The sequence below is a fragment of the Spermophilus citellus genome (assembly GCF_964194105.1).
Source record: "Spermophilus citellus genome assembly, chromosome: 4".
In the NCBI taxonomy this organism is placed as follows: Eukaryota; Metazoa; Chordata; class Mammalia; order Rodentia; family Sciuridae; genus Spermophilus; species Spermophilus citellus.
This window is the reverse complement of record NC_138185.1, coordinates 15,486,182-15,507,143: the sequence shown is the minus strand read 5'-3', so window position 1 is coordinate 15,507,143 and position 20,962 is coordinate 15,486,182. Positions and strand designations below refer to the sequence as shown.

General features: G+C 47.5%; 1 protein-coding gene across 3 annotated transcripts in view; it reads left to right on the top strand.

Moving 5' to 3' along the window:
- Positions 1-20,962, top strand: part of TOX2 (TOX high mobility group box family member 2) — a 127,942-nt gene that overhangs the window by 64,490 nt on the left and 42,490 nt on the right. For all 3 annotated transcript variants that reach the window (XM_081292265.1, XM_081292266.1, XM_081292264.1), the window contains exon 3: positions 15,587-15,832. In XM_081292265.1, coding sequence (XP_081148391.1) covers positions 15,587-15,832 — 246 coding nt within the window. The remainder of the gene's footprint in view (positions 1-15,586; positions 15,833-20,962) is intronic.

The following is a 20,962-nucleotide window of genomic DNA, read 5'->3' as shown; positions in this document are numbered from 1 at the left end:
CACGGGAGTGAGCAGTGCCACAGGGGGGACAGAGTGGTGTGATGGGAAAAAGGGGTTGTTCCTGTGGTGGGCCAGGAAACCCCTCTGGGAGTTGGTGCTGCAGCTGCCGCCTGCAAGATGAGGAGGGGTCAGCGGAGTCCTGGGACTTGTGCCTGGTCAGGAGTGGGAAGGTGACAGTCCATGGCAGTGAAGGGGTGTCAGCGAGGCTGGGGGGCGGCAGGATGCTTCACACAGGGTCTTGAGGGTTGCACGCTGTGTCCTGAGGGCCAAGGGGACGTCCTTGGGGGAAAGTGTCATTTGTGCCTGTGGGCAGGTCACAGTTCGGACATTTGCCAGTTGGCAGGTAGGGCCGGCAGGACTTGGGCTGATTGGGGCTGGAGTTGAGGACGAGAGCGGAATGAATCTCCTTCTAGGATTCTGCTTGAGCCACCAGGTGGAGAAACAATGGTGAACAGGGTTTGGGACATTTTAACTTTCCTCCTTCAGTTGGGACAGGTCAGAAAGTCATGGCCTGGAGGCTAAGTCTGCCTCCCGCCCCACCCCCTTCCTCTTTGACAGATAAAGCTTCATTGCACACAGGTGTGCTCTTAGCTCCAACACCTCATACGGTCACTTTCATGTTTCAGTGGCAAAGTTGAGTCGCCGAGACAGAGCCAGAACTGTTTATTGTCTGGGTCTTTGCAGAAAAAGGTTGCTGAGCCCTCCTCTAGGAGGGTTGCCCAAGGATAGTGTCCAAGAGGCAGCTGGATATGTGGTTTTCAAAATGTTGTTTAACAAACTAATACAGCGACTCCCTCATGAGCTGGGAAAGGCGCTCCCCGCACTGCAGGATGGGGAGGCCTGGGTCGCGCTATCCCGTCACACCCCAACGCCACAGCCCCTGGTCACCTCCAGACTTCTGGGACTGCTCCTTCCTGATGAACAAGGACACCCAAAAGCCCACTCACCAGGCCTTCATCTTTCTAGAACCTTCTCCTCCCCCAAGATGAATGCCCCAGAAAGCTGCCAGAGCCCTGGAGTGAGTCTGATAATGTCCCCAGCGAGAACACGTGGGGATTATGGAGTTTATTCCCAGATATGGTTTTGGTAAACAAAGCTCATATCGAACGTGACTGCTGTCATTGGCTCACTACGAAGCTTCTGTCCTGATAAGGGCCAGCGGCCCTTAGCCACAGAGCAACCACAGCTGGCAGCGTGGCCGGCAGACTACCGAGGAGGGCTTCCCCTCCTGGCTTGGAGGTTCTGCCTGTAAAGAAGGGCGTAGAAAGATCACGGCCCCTCCCCCACCTTCTCCAGAACCCATGGATTTTATCCATGGCTTTTCCCACTCCTGCTGGGTTTATCCATGGTACGGGCTCTTACTATTTTATTATTTTTTTAAGAAGCATTTTTAGTCCAGGCAAAGGCCAAGCCAATCAGGAAGTGTCACCATGCTGATTGTCAGGAGGGTAGCAATCCTCCCGATCCGACGCACTGCGCGACTGGAATCAGAAAGATTCTATTAAACGTCTCTGGGACGGGTGACACAGGGGTGTTATCCAAGATGATTAATTTGACTCGGTCATTATGGACTCAGACAAGTCTGACAGAATTGCATTTTGTTCCTGGAAGAATTCATAAAACCCCTGCCCACGTGATAAGTTGGGAGCCCTGCTCCAGTTGACGGGGTTTGGGGTTTGGGGTTTGGGGTAGGATACCGTCGTCCTTGTTTTGAAGACAGACTTGGGGAACACTGAACTGTACCTCTGTCCTTCAGTGGAAATGTTCTTAAAAGGGTGTGGGTTTTTCTTGTTAAAATGGGGGTGTAGCTCGGTTGTCGAGTGCTTGCCTGGCACGTGTGGTGACCTGGGTTCAGTCCCCAGCACTGGAAAAAAAGGTGATAGAGTGAAAGAGAACACTAAATCAGACATGACCCTGGGACAGGAGGTGAGGTAGTACCGTCCCGGGCTGACCAGGGTTCACGTGTGTGGTCTCTGGGTGGACATGGACATTGTAGGGCAAGGTCTGGTTCAGGCCGTCAGTACTGCTCAGTTTGTAAATGTCAACTGTGGGACTTTAAAGTTATTTTGCCCTTTGGAACCTCGGTTTCCCCTTCTGTAAATGGAAATGCTACTTTAAACACGGTCTGCTTCCTTCTTGAAGCCTTGGTATCCTTCCTTGTCTCCCTTGGGTGTTGGGAGGTTCATGTGGAGGGGGTTGGGAGGTTCATGTGGAGGGGGTTGGGAGGTTCCTGTGGAGGGGGTTGGGAGGTTCATGTGGAGGGGGTTGGGAGGTTCATGTGGAGGGGGTTGGGAGGTTCATGTGGAGGGTGTTGGGAGGTTCCTGTGGAGGGGGTTGGGAGGTTCATGTGGAGGGGGTTGGGAGGTACATGTGGAGGGGGTTGGGAGGTTCATGTGGAGGGGGTTGGGAGGTACATGTGGAGGGGGTTGGGAGGTTCATGTGGAGGGGGTTGGGAGGTTCCTGTGGAGGGGGTTGGGAGGTTCATGTGGAGGGGGTTGGGAGGTTCATGAGGAGGGGGTTGGGAGGTACATGTGGAGGGGGTTGGGAGGTACATGTGGAGGGGGTTGGGAGGTACATGTGGAGGGGGTTGGGAGGTACATGTGGAGGGGGTTGGGAGGTTCATGTGGAGGGGGTTGGGAGGTTCCTGTGGAGGGGGTTGGGAGGTTCCTGTGGAGGGGGTTGGGAGGTTCATGTGGAGGGGGTTGGGAGGTACATGTGGAGGGGGTTGGGAGGTTCATGAGGAGGGGGTTGGGAGGTTCATGAGGAGGGGGTTGGGAGGTACATGTGGAGGGGGTTGGGAGGTTCATGAGGAGGGGGTTGGGAGGTTCCTGTGGAGGGGGTTGGGAGGTTCATGTGGAGGGGGTTGGGAGGTTCATGAGGAGGGGGTTGGGAGGTACATGTGGAGGGGGTTGGGAGGTACATGTGGAGGGGGTTGGGAGGTACATGTGGAGGGGGTTGGGAGGTACATGTGGAGGGGGTTGGGAGGTACATGTGGAGGGGGTTGGGAGGTACATGTGGAGGGGGTTGGGAGGTTCATGTGGAGGGGGTTGGGAGGTTCATGTGGAGGGGGTTGGGAGGTTCATGTGGAGGGGGTTGGGAGGTTCATGTGGAGGGGGTTGGGAGGTACATGTGGAGGGGGTTGGGAGGTTCCTGTGGAGGGGGTTGGGAGGTTCATGTGGAGGGGGTTGGGAGGTTCATGAGGAGGGGGTTGGGAGGTTCATGAGGACTTCCCTTCACGTGTACTCATGTCTGCGTTTCTGCCTGATTCTCCCAGATGGCAGGTGGGGTCTCCTAGGTAAGGAAGCTGAGGTGTGGGCCGTGTGGGTTCATGGCTGAAGTCCCTCAGCAAATCTTACTCCAGCGCCAGGGTCCTTCCTGTACTCGTGCCCACTGATTATCTACCCCAAGAATCTCCCAGCTGTGTCGGGGAGCGAGTGGGAGATTGAGGGCATTTGGAACCCAGGAGTCCTGGGTCAGCATCAGGTACTATTGCTGTGACTGGGTTCGTTCAGCAGGTGGCCCCACGGGGGGCAAGGAAACAAGGGCTACCCCCCCACACACACACACACCCCATCCTGCAGCTTTTTGATCATTTTCAGTTACGAGAATCACAACTTCAGTCTCAGGGCCGAGCCCCTACCTTTCCCCATAGCTCATGGCCCCCGGAACCTACAGTGGGGAGGGGGGTGGTCTGTGCCCATTTCCTCTGCGGCTGCCTGAGATCAGGACAGGGTGAGGTGGAGGTAAAGGACAGCCTGACGGAGGTGGCTGTTCTTCCATCTGGGCCCCTGGCCACAGAGCCTCCGTGAGCTGGGAATCACCCTGCAGCTCACCTCTGTGGCCTGCGCGGCAGCTGGTTCACCTGTCGTCACACCACCTGCTGAGATCTCCTTGTCCTATCAGACCACGGTGAGACCCCTTTGGATGCCTTCTGCAGCCGCTGTCTTTAGGCTTCTCTTGACCTCCCAGAACCCATATTGCCTTGCCTTGCCGAACCATGTAGTGCAGATTGCTCCTCTAGTCCCTCTATAATCTCTCTCTTGTTCTCTCCCTCCCTCCCTCCCTCCCTCTTCCTCTATTTCTTTCCCCCTCTCTCTGTCTCTGTTTCCTTTCCCTGCCACTCCAGGACACTAAGTGTAGTGTCCCTTTCATCTCCCAAAATCTTTCAGTGACAGGCAAATACTATGAAGTGTCCTTCTAAACTTCTCAACTCTGGGGATACAAGTGGGGTTTTCTCAGAACTTTCTCATCTCTTCTCCAGGAGGAAGGGTGCTGTGTCCCTCTTCATGCTGGACTCTTGAGTCCCCAAAGCTTTGGAAAATAGTGATATCTCCTTTTGCCCCCTCAGCGAATCTTTGCCTTTCTCTATACCTCGCTGGGGTAGGAGTGGAGATGGTAGTCAAAATGGAAGCCGGAGACTCTTGAGTAAGCATTAAGTGGGCTAACCTAGGGAACCATCAGATAATGAAGGCAACGTTTCACCAAGCAGATGTGCTCAGTCAATATGTAAATACTTAACAACATCGCTTTGAAATACATAAAGCAAAATAGACAGAAATACAAGAAGTTGGTAAGTCACAGTGGAAAATTTTAACCCACTTCTCTCAGAAACCAATGGTTAAGCAAAAAAAGAAGAGTAAGAGTTCTTCAGTAAGAGTTCTTCATTAATAAATTGGAAATTACAATCATTTTCAAAATCATTCTTATACTGTGTCACAGAAGAATTCTCAATTGCTTTTAAAGAATCAATATTTTTGTCATTCCTTTTTGGTATCTTCTTTTTTCTTGTTGGTGGCTAGCTATTTTGCCAACTTTTTTTTTTTAAAAAGCTCTACTTTATATTTCTTAACTAAAATGCATTTTCTATTTTATGATTCTTCTACTGACTGTTGGCTTATTTTGTTATTCTATTTCTACCTTCTTGAGTTGACTCCCCAGTTCATTTATTTTGTCTTTCTTGTCTACTAATAAACTTATTTAGGTAAAAGGTATACATTTTCCATTGTTCACCTCCTGGGTTTGTCAGCTCTTATTCTCATAAAATTTCAGTTGTGGTTTCCTCATTAGCCCAGAAGTCACTTAGACAGTGGCTCTTAGTGTCCTGGTGTTTGGGAGGGGCTCCTTGCCACCCAGCCTTTGCTCTGGTCCATCTTTGTTTCCTTAGTTTGTTTTTGTTAATAACTAGGTCAGTGCCTTTAGATCTTGGCATGTGGTCTGCATCATTTCTACCTTTTGGAAAGCTAGAGATTATCTTTGCAGTTAATGCATGACCGTGTTGGTAGTGTTCGTGGATACTTGGGACAGATGTATATTCTTTAAATATTAGGATGAGTCAAGGTCAATTATTCCATTCAAATCTGCTATTCTTATTTCTATCTGATGGACTTGTTGATTTTTGAAGAGACATGTTAACGTGTCTCACTTTGCTTATGATTTTGTACTTCTGATATTTTTTTACATATTTTTTTACATCTACATAAAAGTTTATGTCTGTCATTTCTTCACAGTAGGTTACATAATTTATCAACTTAAGTATTCCTCCTTGTCTCTTTAGTGCCTTTCCCCCTAAATTATATTTAATTTGTTATTAATTTTGCTACTCTGCTGTTTATTAACATGTTTATCTTTAACCTCCCATGACATTTTATTCCCAGCATGTCTGTTGTAAATGTTATATACTGGATTATTTTATTTGTTTGTTTATTTGTTTATTTATTTATTTTTGCTACCAGGGATTGAATACAGGGGTACTTAACCACTGAGCCACCCCAAGCCCTTTTTTATATTTTATTTAGAGACAGGGTCTCGATGGGTTGCTTCAGAACCTTGCTAAGTTGCTGAGGCTGCTTTTGTAATCATGATCTTCCTGCCTCAGCCTCCTGAGCCACTGGGATTACATACAGGCATATGCTACTGTGCCCAGCTTGGATTCATTTATTTTAATCAAAATATAAATCTTTATTTTTAATATGCAATTGAAATCATGTGTATTGCAACTCCTAATATGTTTAGGAGTTGTTTATTAACATGTTTAAGAAGTTCTTTATTAACATGTTTCATAGCTCATTCCTGTTTTTTCATGATTTTTGTTAAGTCTGATCAAAGTCTTTTTTCCTTTCATTTTATTTTATCTTTTGTTTCCTTAATGGTTTGTAATTTCTGCATCCCCTTAAAATTATGACAAATGCTTCACAAATGAATTTAGCAACGTTTCAAGGCGTAAGATGGACATGGAAAAATCAGTTGTGTCTCTACAAACCAACATTGAACAGTGCCAGAAAGGACACTAAGAAAACGATCCTGTTTATAGGAGTGCCTAAAAGAAGGAAATGTGAAGGGATAAATTTACCCAAGGAGACAAAACCCTGGAAATGATAAAACATGACTGAAAGAAACTGAAGAAGACCTAAGCAGTCGTTGGAAGGCCACCTTGTGCTTGTGGATCGGAAGACTTAATGTTGTTCAGACGGCACTGCTGCCCGAGAGGTCTATAGCTACAGCACAGTCCCTGCCAAATTTCCACCCACCTTTATTGCAGAAACGGAAAAGCTGATCCACAAGTTCATGTGGAATTGCAAGAGGCCCTAAATAGCAGCAATGATCTTAAAGAACAAGTCAAAGGACTCACATATCCCGATTTTTATAAAGCTTTGGCACGTAATTACTGTATGTACTGGCATACGGACATATGGACAATTAGAGCTGAGAGTCCAGAAATAAACCCACACATCTAAGGCTGGTTGGCTTTTGACAAAGGTGCCAAGACCAATCGTAGGGAAAGAAGAGTCTCTCCACCGAATGGCACTAAGACAACTGAAGAGCCCACGCTTTTAAAGAAAAGAGAAATTAGACTACCTCATGCCATATCCAAGAGTTCATTGAAAATGGACCCACGGAGGCTGGGGTTGTGGCTCAGTGGCAGAGCGCTTGCCTTGGACATGTGAGGCACTGGGTTCCCTCCTCAGCACCACATAAAAATATATAAACAAAATAAAGATATTGTGTCCATGTATAAACAAAAAATATTTTAAAAAAACGGACCCACAGCATAAATATGAAATTCTTCAATGAAGACTTAGGGGTAACTTTTCATTATCCTGGATTTGTCAATACCTTCTTGGATATGTTGTTAGAAGCATGAGCAATAAAAAGTAGATGAGTTGGACTTCATCAAAATTAAAATGTTTTGTGCATCCAAGGATGTTATCAAGAAAAGGAGAATGGGAGAAGATAATTGCAAAGCCTAGTACCTAGAAGACATAAAGAACTGCCACAGTCAGGAACAGAAAGACAACCCCATTGAAAGCATGGACAGAAACTGGAGGAGACATTTCTTCAAAGAGGATATGCAAATGGCCAAGGATCACATGAAAAGATGCACAATGTCATTAGGACTTCAGAAAATACAAATGAAAACTACAACACGAGATCACTTCACACTAGAATGGGTGTAATTTTTAAAAACTGAAAATAAATGCTGGCTGTGAGGATATGGAGACGTCGGAACACTCAGGCTTTGCCAGGGGGACTGTAAAACTGGGCAGCACTGTGGAAAGCAGCTTGGCGGGTTCTCAAAAAGTTAAACATCGAATTATCATGACAGCAATTCCAGCCACAGGTATGTACCCCAAAGAATTGAAAACAGGGACAAATACATGGCCACCGAAGTTCACAGCAGCCCCCTTCACGAGAGCCAAAAGATGGAGACAGCCCTAATGGTCCCCAGAGGATGAATAAACAAATTATGGTATCTCCATCCAGGGGACTACTTCATGACCATAAAAAGGAATGAAGTATTATACATGCTATAAATCTCAGAAATATTATGCCAATTGAACCTTATGTACATTACACTAAGGAGAATGTCAATCAACCTTGAAAATATGCTAAGTGAAAGAAGCCAGATACAAAAGGGCCTGTATTCAATGATTCCGTTTGTCAGGCACAGTGGCACCTGCCTATAATCCTAGTGACTCAGGAGGCCGAGACAGGAAGACTACAAGCTGGAGGCCAGCCTCAACAACTTAGCAAGTTGTTGCTAAGTTGCCCTGGGCAACTTAGTGAGACCCTGTCTCAAAATTAAAAAAAAAAAAAAAATTAAAAGAGGCCAGGGATGTAGCTCAATAGTAAAGCAACCCTGGATTCAGTCCCCAGTGCTTAAAAAAAATCTATTTACATGAAAATATCCAGAATAAGTAAATTCAAAGGGGCAGTGAAGGCCAGTAGTTACCAGAGGTTGAGGGAACACAGGGAATACGGGGAAACGGCTCAGTGGGTATAGGGTCTTCTTTTGGGATAATGAAGATATTTGGAAACTATATAGAGGTGTGGTGTTGCACAACAATGAATGTAATAATTGCCACCAAATTGTTCTCTTTAAAATTATCAATGTTATGTGAAAACCTCAATGTATTATTTTAAAATATTATAGCAAATATAAATATTAAATATTTTTATTATATTATAGCAAATATGCTTATATCTCCTTCTAAGTAAATAATGAAGCTGTATCTGCTCAGAAAGACACATTTTCTAGCTGAAACTCTGCCATTCTTAGTTTGGGGTCAGTATGAACATGACAGCCCGGTACCTCTTCTCTTTTAGGAATCCTTGTTCCGCAGTTACTTCATGTGTGACCATTTTGGAGTCTATACACCACGGAGGTTTTGCACCTTGCTGCTCTTTCTAGAATCCCTCTCTCAGATTCACTCTTCATTCTCTAGGTTCTAGCTCTGAGTATTTTCCCAGTAAGGATTATTTTTTTTTTTAAGAGAGAGTGAGAGAGGGGAGAGAGAGAGAGAGAGAGAGAGAGAGAGAGAATTTTTAATATTTATTTTTTAGTTCTCGGCGGACACAACATCTTTGTTGGTATGTGGTGCTGAGGATCGAACCCGGGCCGCACGCATGCCAGGCGATCGCGCTACCGCTTGAGCCACATCCCCAGCCCAGTAAGGATTATTTAAAGGAATGTTTTTGTTTTTACTTTTTGTGATTGGATTCTTCACTAATCTGACCTTGTACATTCCCGTGGTAAGGGTTGAGTTCATGCTGATTGTTTGCCAGATCGTGAGCTCCTGGCTCTGCTGGCTGCTGACCCGCTGGACCTTCTACAGCTCCCCTCCTCCTTGAGGGGAGGTTCACCCTCAAGCCCAGAGGCCTTGCCTCTGCCCCTTTGCTCTGCTGCCTTGAAAAGTTACTGCCTTCAATGCTTTCAGTGGCCTCCTCCCAGGAGTTCCAGGAGAGGGGCTTGGCCCTGCTCTGACCCAAGAGCGGTCCCTCGGTATTCTTCCCTTCCTGGAACTGCTGTGTGAAAAACACGACAGATGCTCCGTCCTTGTGGACACACCAGAGCTCTGGCAGCTGGACAACTCAGCATCCTTCTGTAGAGCACATGAGGCACCGTTGAGTGGCCAAGCTCTGAAAATAGGAGTCCTGGAGACGACTGGGAAGATGCTGGATTCTGCGTCACAAGTCCTGGGTCTCGAGTCTCACTAGCTATGTGACACCTCCTCTCTCTGAGCTCCATCTTCCGTGTCTGCAATACGGAGATGATTGGCACTTATTTGTAGAACTCATAATAAAATGGGAAGAGCATGCAAATGCTGGATGCAGTGGCTGTCACACAGTAGGTACTCAGGGTGAGTCAGTAGCAGGACAGGTTGGTGGGTGTTCAGGGGCTTAGGATTTGATTGCACTTGGAGGAGGCATGTGTGTGTTTGCATGCTTATTTTTAAGTGTGCTAATTGCCTCTTTAAATGAATTGTCATAATTGTGTTATTTCAATATTTTGATACAACATATGCTTATTTTTTCAAAAAGCTTCTGGTGGCTTGGGCCAGTTCCAGTGGATGGAGGTTTCAGATTTTGACTGAAAAGAATGGACTTGGGCAGTCACTTGGCATTCCTTGGGCACCTGCCACATGCCAGCACCTGTTCTGGATGCTGAGGGACAGGGAGGGAGGTGGCAGTCAACAGATATGAACAGATTGTAAGTCCCTCTGCTACCCATTGTTCAGATCTGCTGACTGCCACTCACCCAGCCCGGGCCGTTCCATCTCACTTACTGCATGTGACCGAGCACTTGCCAGGTGCCAAGCAGTGTGCTAGACACTGGTGACGGGGCAGACCATCCCCCACCCTCACAAAACCTGGGATCTAGGGGGAGGGAGGCAGCAAAAGGTCAAGGAGTCAAAGCTACTTGCAGGAGGTAAGGAGTGCCATGGGAAGTGCACACAGGGGAGTGGAGGGGGAGTTGGGGAGGGGAAGTCTCGGGAGAGGAGTCAGCACAGGCAGGGGACTTGGGAAGGCTTCCAGGAGGAGGTGACTCTGGACAGGAAGGCTAGCAGGGAGACTCTTCTTTCTGGGGCAACATGACACCACAGCTGATTCTCACCTGCAGCCAGTTGCTGAAGAGAGACATCAACCCTTGGTGCACAGACCCGGGGCACCTGCTCAGGGATATTCACAGAGAGGGTGCTGAGCCAGTGAGCTGCTCTGTACTCCCTGTGTACCTGGGATACCACTTGACATCTCCTGAACTCCAGGCGAGGACGTCAGGACAGTGGCGATAACTAACAGGAGATGGCTCACTGTGGGGAGGCCCCGTCCTGCACATTTACTGTTCGTTTGTTTACTCTTTGCAACAACCCTGTAGGTACTACTGTCCTTACCCTCTTTTTCACAGATGAGGAAACCCAGGCAAAGGGAGGGTGAGTTATGTGCCCCGGATCACACAGGTAGTAAGTGCCAGAGCAGGGATTCAGACGGCTCTAACCACCACCCAGCCCTGCCTCCTGTGTAATAGAGACCACAGTCCCCCTGCCCCGGGCAGTCCTGAAGATCAGCCCTTGGCCTTGCCTTCTCATCAATGAATTGCTTTTGAGCTCATTTTGGTGCCAGACTTTACGCCGGGTTCTGGCCTAAGCATGGGGTACAGCAAGCAGAAGTCACATTTCATGACAAACAGGTTCATCAGAAGTCAGTGAACTACAAGTTTGACGAGCACTTCCAGGGAGAAATCCTGGGAAATCTTGGGATGCCATGTGGGGTCTGACCTACTCTAGAGTATCAGGGAAGACAGTTCAACCAACCTCTTTTATTTTTTTAATTCTGTTTTTACTTTCGATTGTTTTAATTGGTGCATTATGGCTGGTGGGATTTGTGATGGCACATCGTACATGCCACAATACGACTCGCCCAATATTCCCCTTGGCACTTTGCCCTCCTTCCCCTCCTCCCACCCGCTGGTCCCTTTTCTCTATGCTTCTGATCTCCCTTTGCTTTTCATGCAATAACCGCCTGCCTTCCTTTTCCTTTTTCCTCTCTAGCTTCCACATATGAGAGGAAATATATGACCCTTGATCTTCTGAGTTTGGCTTATTTTGCTTAACATAATGGTCTCAAGTCCCATCCATGTTCCAGCAAATGACATAATTTCATTTTTCTTTATGGCTGAATAAAACTCCATTGTGTATATAGACCACATTTTCTTTATCCATTCATCTATCGGTGGACACCTAGCCTGGTTCCATAGTTTGGCTGTTGTGAATTGTGCTGCTATAAACATGGGTATTCGCATATTGCTATAGCATGCTGATTTTAATTCTTTAGTGTAATATTGAGGAGCAGAATAGCTGGGTCGTATGGTGGTTCCATGCCTAGTGTTCTGCGGAGCTTCCATACTGATTTCCATGGTGGTTATACCAACAGACAATCCCACCAACAGTGTAAAAGTGATCCTTTCTCCACATCCTCTCCAGCATTTATTATTATTTGTATTGTTGATGACTGCCATTCTGGCTGGTATGAGATGAGATTTCAGTGTAGTTTTGATTTGCATTTCCCTAATTGCTAATGATATTGAACATTTTTTCATATATTTGTTGACCATTTGTGTATCTTCTTTGGAGAAGTATCTGTTTAATTCATTAGCCCATTTTTTCAGGCTGGGTTATTTGGTTATTTGGTGTTGGTTTTTGAGTTCTTTATATATTCTTGATATTACACCTCTGTCAGAAGAGTAGCTAGCAAAGATTTTTCTCCCACTCTAAAGGTTCTCTCATCACACTCCTACTTGTTTCCTTTGCCATACAGAACCTTTTCAATCTGACGCCATCCATTTATTAACTCTTGGCATTATTTCCTGAGCTTCGGAGGCCCTACTGAGAAAGTTGGTGCCAGTGCCTATATGCTGGAGTGTTGACCCTATGTTTTCTTCTAGGAGTTGTATAGTTTCTGGCCCAATTCCAAGGTTTTTGATCCATTTTGAGTTGATTTGCATGCAAGGCTTAAGGTAGGGATCCAGTTTCATTCTTGAACATATGGATAAACAGTTTTCCCAGTACCATTTGTTAAAGAGGCTGCTTTTTCTCCAGTGTATGTAGATGTGTGGGTTTGTCTCTGTCCTCTATTCTGTACCATTGGTCTGTGTGTCTGCTTTTATGCCCGTACCATGCACTTTTTATTGCTGTAGCTCACTAGTAATAATTTGAAGTTATAGTGTGATGCCTCCAGCATTGTTTCTTTGGCTTAGAATTGCTTTGGCTATTCTGGGTCTTTTATCCTTCCAAATTAATTTTAGGACTGTTTTTCCTAGTTCTGTGAAGAATGTCATAGGTGTTTTGATGGGGACTGCATTGAATCTGTATGTGGCTTTGGATAATATGGCCATTTTAACAATATTAATTCTGCCTATCCATGAACATGGGATGTCTTTCCATCTTCTTGTATCTTCAATTTTTTTCTTCAATGTTCTGTGATTTTCATTGTAGAAGTCTTTCATCTCTTTGATTAGATTCATGACTAGTTTTTTTTTTTTTTTAGGCTATTATAAATGGGGTTGCTTTCATGATTTCTTTCTTACATTGAAACCAACCTCTTGGTGAGGGATGAGCGGCAATGAGTCAGATGAAGGGCGAGTGTAGGGCAGGCAGAGAGCAGTACTGCAGAGGGGACACATATGTAAGGGCCTGGAGCCAGGAATGGTCACTGTGATTATAGAGGTGATGGGTCAGCCATGGAGGACATATTTGGAGCTAGAAATTTGATCCTGAATGCAGGGAGAGCCATCAGCAGTTTAAGAATGGGAGTAACATTGTGAGGTGTTCATCTTTTTAAAGACCACTCTGACTACAGGAAGGGAATAGAGGGACAAGAGAGAGCCACAGGAGACCAGTAAGAGAGGCCCTTGTCATTGTCAAGGTAGAAGATGGCAGGACAGGAGTGTGCATGTGGCTGGGATGAGATAGTCACAGTGGAGATGGAGGAAAACAGGCAGATTTTAAAGACATTTTGGAGGAGTTACGTTGGATTTGAGAGGTGACAGTGTGAGTCCCAAATTTGTGGTTTTATTAGCAGTTGGAGAAGAGTGTCATTTTGGGGGACAGAAGGACACAGATGCAGGTAGGAGAAGGGGCACCCTGGCCATCAGAGGGAATGTGGAGTGGTGTTGAGATGCCCACCTGTGGAGCTCCAATGAGTGACCGACGGAGGCTGGAGGTGTAAACATGGCTGCTGAATGGGAATTGGAGCTGAGACCCGTTGAGGTCCACCTGGGGAGAGAGTGTAGGGCAGGAAGAGAGGGGAGCTCAGGCCTGAGCCCATAAAATGCCAACAGGGGAACCTAGAAGAAGGTGGTGAAGCAAGAAGGCAGGCAGGTGGCCTCTTGCCCCCGCGCAGTCTGCCCAGCTGTGGGATAATCCCACGATAGCCCTGCAGAGGGGGCCAGTGAGCAAGAGCCTGGTGGGTTCTCGTCCCGGGGTGGATACCAGTGTGGCAAGGGCCTTGCCCTCTCAGAGCTGGTTCCTGTGGCTCTGAAGGGCAATCTAGGGCTCTTCCCCATGGGGTTGTGAGGGTTCCTGAGGAGAAAGCCCTGGACACTGATCAGGTGTGTCGGCGTCCTGTGCTCTGTGCTCGTTGCTTGGCTCTGCCCAAACCCACCGGTCCCCGCTCATGACGTCATCACTCATGACGTAGCCGCGCATGACGTCATCCAGGAAACAGTGCGGACTCACCTACCGCGAACCAGGCATGGCGCCCGACTCCAGTAACCTCACCAGGAGAGCACACATACTTGATGCATCTAACCACACAAGACGTTAGAAATGTTATTTCTTACATGCTGTTGTAGTTTTTCCTTCTCTGTATATATATTTTTTGACTGAGGTTCACCCTCACCTTCACCAGTACCTTTGGTGTCCTTCATTGGTTCCAGAATATTCTCATGCCTCTTCAGCTATTCCTCTGGGTCATTCTCTCATTCTCTTCACTCCAGAATGTTGATGACCGTACCCACTCTTACCTGTCATGTCTGCATGTGATCTCTGTGGCATGCGTGTCTTCTTTGTCCCTCCATGCTAATTCTGGATGGTTCTGGGATCTGTCTTCCAACTCAGACATCCCTTTTCTGCTAGGTCTAAGAATAGAAAAATATGTTTAAAAAAATGGAAAAGGGAGAATAAATCCCCAGACCAACTAGGACACCCAAACCCACCAAAGGCATCATGAGACAGGACAATGGAGGCCAATTTTACTTGTGAACCAGATGCAACAGTCCTAAACAAATTGTCAGCCCACAAAATCTAAAGTGCTTCCTGACCTAAGAGGAACGAAGGAGAAAAAGTCATTTGCCAGCCAAGTTAACTGAATTTGAAAAGGAGGGTCACTTGGGCCTTTCAGTGGAGGCAGAGGGAAAGAATTTGATAAAATTAAAAAGCAATGCACAATTAAAAAAAAAAACTCAGCTAGACTGGGCACGGTGGCACATGTCCATGATCCCAGTGACCCAGGAGGCGAGGCAAGAGGATGGCAAGTCAGAGACCAGCCTCGGAAATTTAGCAAGACCTCGTCTCAAAGTTAAAAAACAGAAGTGCAAGCTCATCATACTTTTCAGTAAAATATCACGACCATAATGACAAGGGAGAAGCAAGCATGTCCACGCTCAGCCTTTCTGTTCACCAGTGTCCTGGGTGTCCCTGGTCAGCTCAGCAAGGCCAGAAAAATACACAAATAAGGACTGGAAAGAAGGTGGCCAGCATTGCCCCTAGTCTCCACCTTTGTTCTTCTGGAGGAACAGTTGTCACATTTGCCAAGACAGGGACACATGAGAGAGGCCAGGATTGGGCTGGCTGTTGGGAACTTGTAAGAGAAAAGCATCCAGCTGCCTGGAAAGCCCACTGGACAGGGCTTGGGTGCTTCAGCTCCATTCCCAGCTCTTCTGCTGACTTGGATGGTCCGTTTTCCTTCTTAGCCTGGGGTCCCAGTCTGTAAAATGGGTGACTGTGGAAAGGTAGATCTTGGGTGGGCTGTGGTGGCTGGTTCTGAGGGGCAAACAGAAGGAAGCAGGTGACAGGAGCCAGTCTTGTTCTCCAGGAGAGCAGGCTTTTGTGTGTGGAGCCTCTGGTGGGAGGGAGCATCTGCTTGGGAATGGAGCAGGAATCTTTCCCAAGTCAGGGGGCCACCTAGACCCTCTGCCTTGCAGAGGAATCATCCCTTCTCTTTGCCAAAGGGTTGTTATTATGGTGGTGTTGAGTGTGTTCTGCAGTTTTAAGACACTGACCCCCACCAACGTGCCCTTTTGATGTTTTAGACGTATAACAGCCAGAGTGAGAGCAACGAAGACTATGCGATCCCTCCGATAACACCTCCCAACCTCCCTGAGCCATCTCTCCTGCACCTGGGGGACCACGAAGCCAGCTACCACTCGCTGTGCCACGGGCTTACACCCAACGGTCTTCTCCCTGCCTACTCCTACCAGGCCATGGACCTCCCGGCTATCATGGTGTCCAACATGCTGGCCCAGGACGGCCATCTGCTCTCAGGCCAGCTGCCCACGGTGAGTCCTACCTCCTGCCATGCTTCCTTCGCTCATGGCAGGGACGCCGGTCGAGAGAAGCAGAATACCCAGCTGAGATGAGAGTCCTGCTCCCTGGCAGGGTATGGGTGCAGTTGGTCGTCTATGGGAGTCTGCAGAAGCCGGGGCGGCACCGAGGGGAACTTACCCATCACTCGGCTCACTTCTGAGCTCTGTTTATAACACCTTGGGATTTGTTTTATTATTCGTTAATACTATGATCTCATTTAAAAATTTTTTAACAGCCTTTATTGAAGTACAATTCACATACCATATCATCTACCCATTTAAAGTGTACAAGTCAGTAGCTCTTCCTGTGTATATGGTCATAGAACTATCTAGACAATCAATCTTAGGACAGTTTCATCACCCTCCAAAAGAAAGCTGTATCTTTAGACAACCCCCAGTCCTTGAGAACCACTGATTACTTTCTATTTCAATAGATTTGCCCAGTTTGGACATTTCATATAAGTGGAATCAGGTTTTGGTGTTTTTGTTTTTTTTTTTAATTGTATCTTGCTTAGGCAGCCAGGAAAGAGGGTGATTACCAAAGTAAATTTCATGTACGCAAAGTCTTAGCAGGAAGAGGTCTTCCAGGCTGGGGGAATAGCACGCACCGAAGAAGATGACTAGGTGCGTGTGCTGTGCTGGAGCAGCCTGTGGCTCCTTCTCTTCATCAGAGTGGACAGCGAGGCCTGAAGTCGAGGAGGGAAAGAGGAGGTGAAGGGCTGAGCAGAGCCTGGGTCTCCATGGCCTGGATTCTGGGTTGTGCTTTCCTTGCATGAATGCTGACTTCACCCATCCAGGTGGATAGAATATCACTAGATCTTTTTTTTTTTTTTTTTTTTTGTCTAATGGAAAAGTCTCCATAAGGGAATTCTAGGACTTTTTCTGAACAACTTATTTGAGTCTGTTTTTGCTTTTCCCCCCCATTTCACAGCTAACAGTATTTGTTTTAGTCAGAACTCTTGTATATTCATTTTTAAGCAACAGGAACCAAATTCATACTAACTGAAGAAAAAAAAAAAAAGCCTGAAATACCCAAGGGTGGACAAAGGGTTTCAGGCATGGCTCAATCCAGGAACTCCAGCTGTGTCCTTAGGGCCCCGTTGCATGCCTGCGTCCACACAGCAGGCCTGATGGCTTCCAGCACACTCCTCATGTCTCGGGAAGGCCCCTGTCTCCCAGGGACCGCCATGACTGAGCGACGCTGACCTGCCACTGTGTCCTAGGAGGCTTTTGTCAGCTTGGGTCACGCACATCCCGGGGGCAGGAGGAGGGGCTGCTTGGTTGACTTTCCCATCAGAGCCCTGGGGTGTTGGGTGGGATGGGTTCACGTCTGTAGTGGCTGCTCAGAAGCCACAGCCCAGTTTGTGGCTCAGTGTGGCAGACACCTAGGACCTCTAGACACTGCTCGTTGGCTGACCATCTGAACTCTCTTTCATTTCTTAATTGTTGACTCTTTTATTGCCAACAAATTCCCGGTGGACTCCGGGTTTAAGCCACTCACGGTTTGGTTTGGTTTGGTTTGGTTTGGTTTGGTTCGTGACGCCAGGTGAGAGATAAAAGGAGAAGGGGGGAGCCCCCTCAAGACCCACGTGTTCTGGGTCCGCTCTCCCTAAGGAGCTCAGTGAAAACTGATGCTCTGCTTCTCAGGGGACACTCTCCTTTGGGGGCTTCCAATAATGCAGGTCCCCGGCTGCTGCTTCTAAGAGACCTTCCCATTCAGACTCCATGGTCCACGACCTTAATTCCACCTCAGCCGCAGGTGGACACCTCAGCTGCTGTCCAGCTGACTTACCCACAAGACCCTCACTCCTCCAGACCACCTCTGTTCAGGATTTTTGGTCACACAAACAAGGACAGGACCAGGTGGACACCTTTGTCAGGAGAGCTGTGGTTCAGGGGTGGGGACGGCTGCAGTCCTGGGCCACAGGTTGCCGGCTCACGTGCTGGTGGCTAAGGGAGATGGCGTGGGGTGTGGTTAGTGCGTGGACAGAAGATCAATACAACAGACACTAGTATGGCAATATGTAAATCAATGGAAGTGTAACTGATGTGATTCTGCAATCTGTATACGGGGTAAAAATGGGAGTTCATAACCCACTTGAATCAAAGTGTGAAATATGATATATCAAGAACTATGTAATGTTTTGAACAACCAACAATAAAAAAAAAAAAGAAAAAAAGAAGAAAAAAAAAGAAGATCAATCCTGGCTGCACCTCTGGGCCTCCGTTCCCTTGTCTTGGAAAGATCACAGCCCTGCCCCCAGGTCCTACTGAAGCCCATCTGAGATAATGTACGCAAAGTCTTAGTAAATGTCTGGCGGAGAGTGAATAATCAGGGAGTATTTGCTATTGTTATTATTAGTAATAAAAACAAGCTCCTGCTGTAGTGGAATGGCCCCAGCCCTCTTTAATCTCCTTTACCCAAAGGAACAGGTTGCAGAAACTCCCAGGTGCACTTGTAGGACCCCAGGTAATAGAAGCTCAGATAATTACAAAGCATGTCATCTATTTATCAAAGATAACCCCTCGTGGCTCCTTCGAGAAATGCTTGTGTTGGGCTCCATCCAAACAGGCACTTGGTAGTCATTTCCAGATTTCTCCATAACGAGTTCATGTTTCGGATGCTTCTTCCATTCAGATGGCCTTAATTCTTCCATTAGCCTGACTTTGCAAGGGTTCGCTGGATTTTATATTCGCTCGTTATGTAATGAAAGATAAGCCGACCCTATTACCGGGAGAGGCCTGCACCAACTGGGAAGCCAGATAAGAACATGAGGCTGAATGCTGGGTCTGTCTGGCCAAGAGGCGAGAGGCCCCTAATGACAGACTGCAGTGGGAACTGCAGGGTGAAGGGGATGTCCCTGGGTGTCACGCATGCTGCCCGGGTGATGTGGGATTTGTGTTAGCACCTGCTGGGTGTCAAGAGCCAGTGGAGGCCTGCTCCACTGAGAGGGGGGAGCTGGGAGGGCTCAGCCCAGGGACGGAGGCTCTGAGGAGGCAGGGGAGTGTGTTTTCTGTAGCTGCTCAAATGACTGCAAATCCACAGGCTCCCAAATCAGGACCCTGGGCTGCAATTAAGTACCAGGAGGGCCACACTTCCTCCAGAGGCTCTGGGGGAGAATCTGTCCTCGCCTCTTGTAACTCCTGGCTTGCAGCCAGGTCTCTCCGGTCCCAGCCTCCACCCCACACTGCCTTCTTTTCTGTCAGTGGATGCCCTTCTGCCCCTCTTCTAAGAATACTTGTGATGACATTTAGGGCTAGGCCAAGATCATCTTTCCATCTCAAGATCCTTGACTTAGTCACCTTTGCAAAGACCCTTTTTTTCCAATGCAGTGACATTTATGGGTTCCCAGGATTAGGGCCTGATATCTTAGTGTAAGTGGAACTTTTTTTTAACCTAATACAGGCTCCTTTTTTGAGCACCTACTAGGTTGGTACCAGCCATTGCTCCATATTGAGCATCTACAAGGTACTAGCCAGTGCTCTGGGCTCAGGAGCTATTATAAGACGTCAGAGGAACTCTGTGTAGATGGAGCGAAGGCTACCCTATGGTTTGAGTATGGATGGTGGCCCCAGGCAGTATCCAGCTTGGTCCCCAAGATGGCATATTAGGAGGTGCTATGGGCTTTTAAGAGAAGGAACCTAGTGGGAGGTCCTTACATTCTTGGGGGTGTGCCCTCCAAAGGGATTGTGGGACCCTGGTCTCTTCCTCTCTTTCTCTGTTTCCTGGCTCAAGATGTAACCACTGCTCTTGTGCCCCCTCCCACTTTGAGGGGCTGCCCTTGCCAGAGGCCTAACCAATGTGGCCCCTCCATCTTGGATTTGAGCCTCCAGAACTGTGAACTAAAATAAATCTCTCTTTTCTTCGTAAGTCACCTGTGTCTGGTATTTTGTTATAGTGATGCAAAGCTGACTAATACACCCTGTTTCTAAAAAATGAAGCAATGTTGTACTAGGGTCAGGGTACGGTGCTCTGAGTGCCAGCTCAGATGTGGGGTTATCGCTTCCTAACTGGAGGCTCTGCCTTTTGCAGGGAGGAAACACGATCAAAGGAGTACAAGTATTCTAATGAGTTCAAGGATACAAAGTCTAATCTGTGCCTCTACCACCTCATCTGTACAATGGGAACACTCAGTACCACGAGTACTAGTAGGCCCTGGGAGTGCTTAGCATAGTCAAGGGTCAGCAGGTACCCCTTAGAAACTGTCATTATCACTCCATACAGGAGGTGATGCCTGACACAGAATGGGTTCTGTAAGTACTTTATGAGTGATTTAATGCCATCGGGTTCTTAAACAGTAAAACCTGAATTCCAGCCCAGCTAGGTCCTCTCCTGGCCACTTTCTAATTTCACCAGGTGTCTGAGGGATGGTGCAGTCCTGCTGCAGGTGGCTCAGAGGACGCCCTGATGCTAAGGTGTGCCAGGTAATATGACACAGAGTGCCATGTGCAGAGAGGGACAAGGCCAGTCATCTCATAAATGCCAGGACCCCCTTTGGCTCAGACCGCAGAGGCCACCCATTCCTTCCGGTCCCTTGCCCGCTGGCTCGGCCTCACTGGCCCATGTGACGTCGGCCCTTCTCCTTTAAAGATATGGCTGCCAGCAGGACTCATGCGCAGTACTGGAATCGGGTCCCTCTACAAAATTAAATATGCTCAAGGCTTCTCCCTCGACTTGGGCGTCTTAACTGATTAAACATTCATTTCCAAGACAAAAAGAGTCAATTTAGTATGAAAGATATATTTTGCCGGTTTAATTTAAAGCGTGGCACCTCCATCTGACCCCTATTTTCATAACTCAATAATTTCATCCTGTGTTGATTGTCTCATTTTGAGAGAGATATTGTATGTATAAATCAGTTTCTAAAATACCCAAAGAAACTCCAAGAGTGGAATTTATTAAGCGGCTTCTGTTAAGTCTGAAATCATTTATTTGGGAGTCGTCCTTGGAAAACGTCGCCGCTGACGGGCCTGGTTTCCCCGGGGAGGGTTATCCTGGGAAGGGATGGAGCCTGATGCTCTCAGACGAGTTCCCCGGGGAGCCTGGACCTTCCCTAAAGCCAGAGAAGCTCCTGGAAGGGGCCTGGGCACGTAGAGGCCGGA